Source organism: Dermacentor silvarum, chromosome 11 (genome assembly GCF_013339745.2).
Source record: "Dermacentor silvarum isolate Dsil-2018 chromosome 11, BIME_Dsil_1.4, whole genome shotgun sequence".
Classification (NCBI taxonomy): Eukaryota; Metazoa; Arthropoda; class Arachnida; order Ixodida; family Ixodidae; genus Dermacentor; species Dermacentor silvarum.
Window position 1 is genome coordinate 58,887,275 of NC_051164.1, and position 4,933 is coordinate 58,892,207.

The following is a 4,933-nucleotide window of genomic DNA, read 5'->3' on the forward strand; positions in this document are numbered from 1 at the left end:
AAAAATTTAATTCTTGAAACATGAAGGACACAAACACGCAAAAGAAATTAATACAGCAGTCGCAACACAATACATGGAAGACCTATAGACCGAACAGAGGACATTTATAAACGGAGAACCTTTTCCACACACATTGACAGTGAAGGAGGAGTGGCCACTCCTGTTTGTAAGGCCATTTTTCTATGGTCATGCTGACAAGCTTCTCGGGAAGAATGTGAAGGTATGACGTTACTTCAGTTGTTTGCATGGGAGTGTTTGTTTAGATTAAAAGAAAAGGTTCTACGCAGGATCATGCATGTTTCTTGAACTACGGAATGTTCCTCTTAAGTGTTTAATTGCAATTTATGAAAACGCGAAATGACCGATATCTCAAAAAACCATTTGAATTTTTCGAGGGAGTAGTTCAGAAATTAGCTGCCAAATGTCAACTTTCGTAAGCTGGTTCCTAGTTGGAAAGCTAATCACATGTAAATTGAGTAGATAAATATTCCCAGATTCAGCACATGCACAGTAGCCCCGCCAGTGCCATGATGCCAGTAGTCATTGCCCATTTGTTACTGTACTAAGCTCAAGGCAACCTTGAGAGCAATGCCAAGGTGAACATCACTGAATTTTTCAAGAGAATAACTGTAAGAGTTGGGCAGTGGGTTTTGTCACTTTGCTTGTTCCTCTTGAGTAGATTTGGCATTGTACAAAAGCTACCTGCTGCTAATGATAGTCCAATTTGCGAAATCGTTCTGTGATACTCTCACACCTGCATAATGTTTTCAAACAGTAGACCTAGTTGTAGCATAGTCATTTATCTGATAATTGTTTGTTTAATTTGAACATCTTGACAGGCCATATTTCAAGAAAAAATGTTGATTTGTGCACCACAAATGATGCACCTTATGGAATCGACTCCAAGGAAGGAGACGATGCGTGTGGTTGTCCACGTACACGATGAAGAAAAAGAAAATGACAAAGCAGTTCAGGTGGCTCTGCTTCCCCTTCTGTGTGCCCACTTCAAAGACGACGAAAAGTGCCTTTTCCAAGTCTTTGAGGTAGGTTGTATTTTTGTGCATTGTATTTATAAAAAAATAGGATGTGATTTTCATTAATTGAGAATATTTTTTGCTGTTCAGAAGTGTGAAAATGAATGTTTCTGTTCTGAGTTCTCAATCTGTCATGTAGCCCTTTATTTTTTTTATTGCGCTGCTTTGGAATTGGCTTATATTTTTTGTTGAATAGTTAAGCATAGCCACACTTCCGGTTTCGGTTTTAGGCAAGCATAGTTTTAACGAGTGGATCTGGGTTTCATTTCAGCCTTGTTTTTTTACTAATTATGCATTACCGCTGCTCTGTACACAGCTCTAAACTAACTTGGTGGGTCCTATTGGTTCCAAGCTTCATATTGACTCCTTTTTCGTTCTCCCATGTGAACTAGAAGGCATTGATTTGTATAATTTATCAGACGCAAGTGATTAGATACCCAGGTACCACGTACCTCAAATTTATCTGAACTTGCCAAAGAAGGCTTGACCTTTACAACTGCACTGTGCGGAATGGCATCTCTTATGGTTGAGATTTCATAAGGACAGCAACTGCACTTGGGATACTTGAGTTCGTACTGTTTGTGTACACGGGATCCTTTTGTTCATCCAGGAGGGCACCAGTCTTGTGGGGGAGCTTGGCCACCTACCGTCAACCCCTACCATCGTCGTACTAGGTAGGTTCCAATGTAGACATTAATGTCCACTGATCCTTGTATTTAAAACCAACAATTCCTGATTACACTGCACAATTTATCTGTGAGTGTAACTGGTAGGAGGAGGTGCAGTTGAGAGCTGAACCTATAAATTTGTCTAGTGCTGGAAAAAGAACGCTGTCACACTATCACTTGCCCTTAAGCATGTTGAGCTGCTGTGAGTAAATTTCTGTAAGATGGTAACAGCACGGGGATATTTGTGGGCTGCATTTTAGCTCTGTGTACTAATTCTGCTGAGCATGTAAAACTTATCATGCAAAGAAATATATGGGTGTACTAATTCTGTATTTCCCTGTTAACATTAGTGTCAGAGATAACTACAGAATAGAGAGCTTTAGGTCATTGGACACAAGCCGCACTGAAGCGTTGGGGGACACCAGCCACTGGGCGTACAAAAGAACCCAAAGCGAGCACAAAAGAGGGCGAAGTGCCCAATATAGTAGCCGGAAGTTTTGGCCTCAAAGTTGATTCATCCCCAAGTAGGACCTCCAAAACGACTAATGGAGCTTGTAAAGCAAGAAGCTTTTAACACAGCAACTGCTTCTTATAGGGGTTGAGACACCAAATTGTGAGTGAGGCTATAAAAAGCCTGCTATAGGCTTCCTCTGTATGCAAGGACACTCAACAAGAAGTGTTTGACACAGCAAACATTTAAAATATATTTTAATTCGCTTCCAAAGAGTGCCTAAATGCTGATTCTCGCGATCGACACCCATTGGCTAGCATGATTGACACCGACGTCACTGTGTTGGAAGCGTAACAAAAGGTTTAGTGATGTCATTACACATTACAGTGACGTACAATGAGCGGTGACTCACAGCACTGGGCAAGCCTAATATCTTACGGCCACACCTAGCCCATTCAACAGCCCTACAATGACTAGCTTGTTATTGTTCATGCCCCTGTAGTGGGTGAGCAAAATTATTTGAGGAGAAAACAGGCAAGCAAAGATTACATCATGGTCTTGCTGATTACATCAGGTGCTGCTGTCACAGTAAATCAGTGCAGAACTGAAGGAATTGATGAAGTGTGTTGTCTCTTTTCTATAGGACAATAGTGCAGCTTCTAAAATGTCAATGAATGTTTTCAACAGGGTTTAATTGTGTGTTTTTCTCATTCTATTATTGCAGGAAGCATCTTCAAGCAGCAATGCTATGTAGCAGTCGAGCAGCAGCTTCTTTTCACCGAGAATGTGGATTTTGTTGAAGCAACATGCCTGCTATTTTTAGCATATTATGTTTTTAACATGTCCTATGCGGATGGTGCAGCAAAAACCCTGGAGTTCTTGCAAAGGTGCGAGACATACCTATGCAACATTCACTGAGCATGTCAATTGCAAGTTTTCGAAGCTACGCGTGATATGTTTTTTTACATTTAACTATCCATAATGTGCATTTGCATTCTCTTAATTTTAACTTGTGAATGATAATATACTGAAACTTTCTTGCTTGCTTCTTTTGCAAAGCTTCTGGATGCAATAGCATGTCAGCTTTCAATAAGTGTTGTTCTAGATTTTTCACAGTACCAAAGGCATATCTGCATTTTTGAACTTTTGCAACCCCATGCAAGTGCTTTGGGCTCCTGATCTCTTGTTTACTTCTGTTCCACCATTGCACATTGCGCTATCTATAGAGGTTTGTGTGACATGGATTTACTCCTTTTGCGGAATGTGCCTCTTAAGTGTTTAAGTGCAATTTATGGAAACGCCCAATACATGGATGAGACCCCATACATGGATGTATTGGGTCTCATTTGCTGTTAAAAATTATAGCTGGTGGTTGACTAGTTTTACTGTAGTGTGCAGACTGGTATTTCTAGTCTTGCTTGTTTGCAAATATGCATGTCTTGCTCTTAATTATCATGTTTAACTTACGGATAGCCTTTCCTACTGTGTGTCATCAAAAAGAGCCACACAAATAACACTGTTGACCTCATAGTAGTGCAAACGGGCAAATGCACTCTTCTAGTTTTGGTTCAAGGAGGACAGCTAAAGCCGAGCTCCTAGGTCCACCACCTGCACATCGGTACTTAGGATTCCCAGAGAAATATCCAACTGTCTAGTGTCTGGTGTCTTTCGTTTCCTTGCTTGCTTCCTTTCTTATAACAGCTCCTAATGCATCTCCTTTATTTCTTAATTCTATTTGCGTGTGCCTATATTCCTGAACAAAAACTAAAGCGGACTAGTGACTATTTCATATTGTAGAGGTTAACTCTGACTGGATGGCACACATGTGAAGCATAACATCACAAATTAGATATAAATAAAGCAGTTGAAGTATGAATGCTTTCTAAACTGATGAGTCTTCTTAAACAAAATAGGGCAGAACACATCTATGATGACTATCCCGGTATACGAATAACATTCTTAAAAATGAATATATTGTAGAACAAGCTGGAATTTCTTGTGCGAGATGAAGCCGTAGAGCAATGTGAACTCAATGCAGGAACCAGGGCAGTGTGAGGTGGCACAAAAGGTTTCTCCGTTTTATAACGCATGTGGCGTCACATACACGCATTGAAGGTGGAGCCCTGATTTGCAAAATTGGTTACCGGAGCAAGTACAGTTTGAGAACCTGACCTGTGTGACAGAGGTTCTATTCAACCTAGCGTCACAAATTTTGGAGGATTTCTTTTTAATTAAAGAGCACCGTGATCTTGGTTAAGCCTGCATTGTTAAACTGCACTACCTGCAACATCGGTCTACAATTTTAGGCTGCACTATCTTTGGGATTGACCCATATTTTTGTTAGATAGCCAGAAAGAAAAGTAATCTGACAATGCCAAGAATGCTGTTCACAATGAGAATTTGTGTCTGACGTGTCTATTTACTTTACAGGCAGATATTTGACATCAATCCATCCAAGGGCAGCAGATGCCAAGGTGCAAAGAAGTCTCGCACGAATGTGGACACGAAGGTTTTGAGACTCGCGCAGAAGCTGCGAATGATTCAGTGAACCTGTGAGTATGTGCCCTTCAGAGTTTACCGATACCTTGCCATTTTGGCTGAATATTATTTTGATTGTTGCTTTATACTCCATTTTTATTGTTAATTTGTAAAGTCTGTTTAACATCGCACCAAGGGGATATTCTGTAAGGGTCCGCCTAGTTGACTGTCCATTTCAGCCGCCGCTGATTGGCTGAACCAGTATGAGTGAAGAGGAGACAGGCTGATGGCACCTGTTTCAT

At 40.6% G+C, this 4,933-nt stretch overlaps 1 protein-coding gene across 1 annotated transcript; it reads left to right on the forward strand.

The window, feature by feature from the left end:
- The first annotated feature begins 726 nt into the window (after positions 1 to 726).
- On the forward strand, positions 727 to 4,701 carry LOC125941313 (uncharacterized). The gene is made up of 4 exons (XM_049658320.1): positions 727 to 1,043; positions 1,645 to 1,708; positions 2,878 to 3,040; positions 4,584 to 4,701. The coding sequence occupies exons 1-4, from the start codon at positions 858 to 860 to the stop codon at positions 4,699 to 4,701; spliced, it is 531 nt and encodes a 176-aa protein (XP_049514277.1). The 5' UTR covers positions 727 to 857.
- Positions 4,702 to 4,933: the final 232 nt, after the last annotated feature.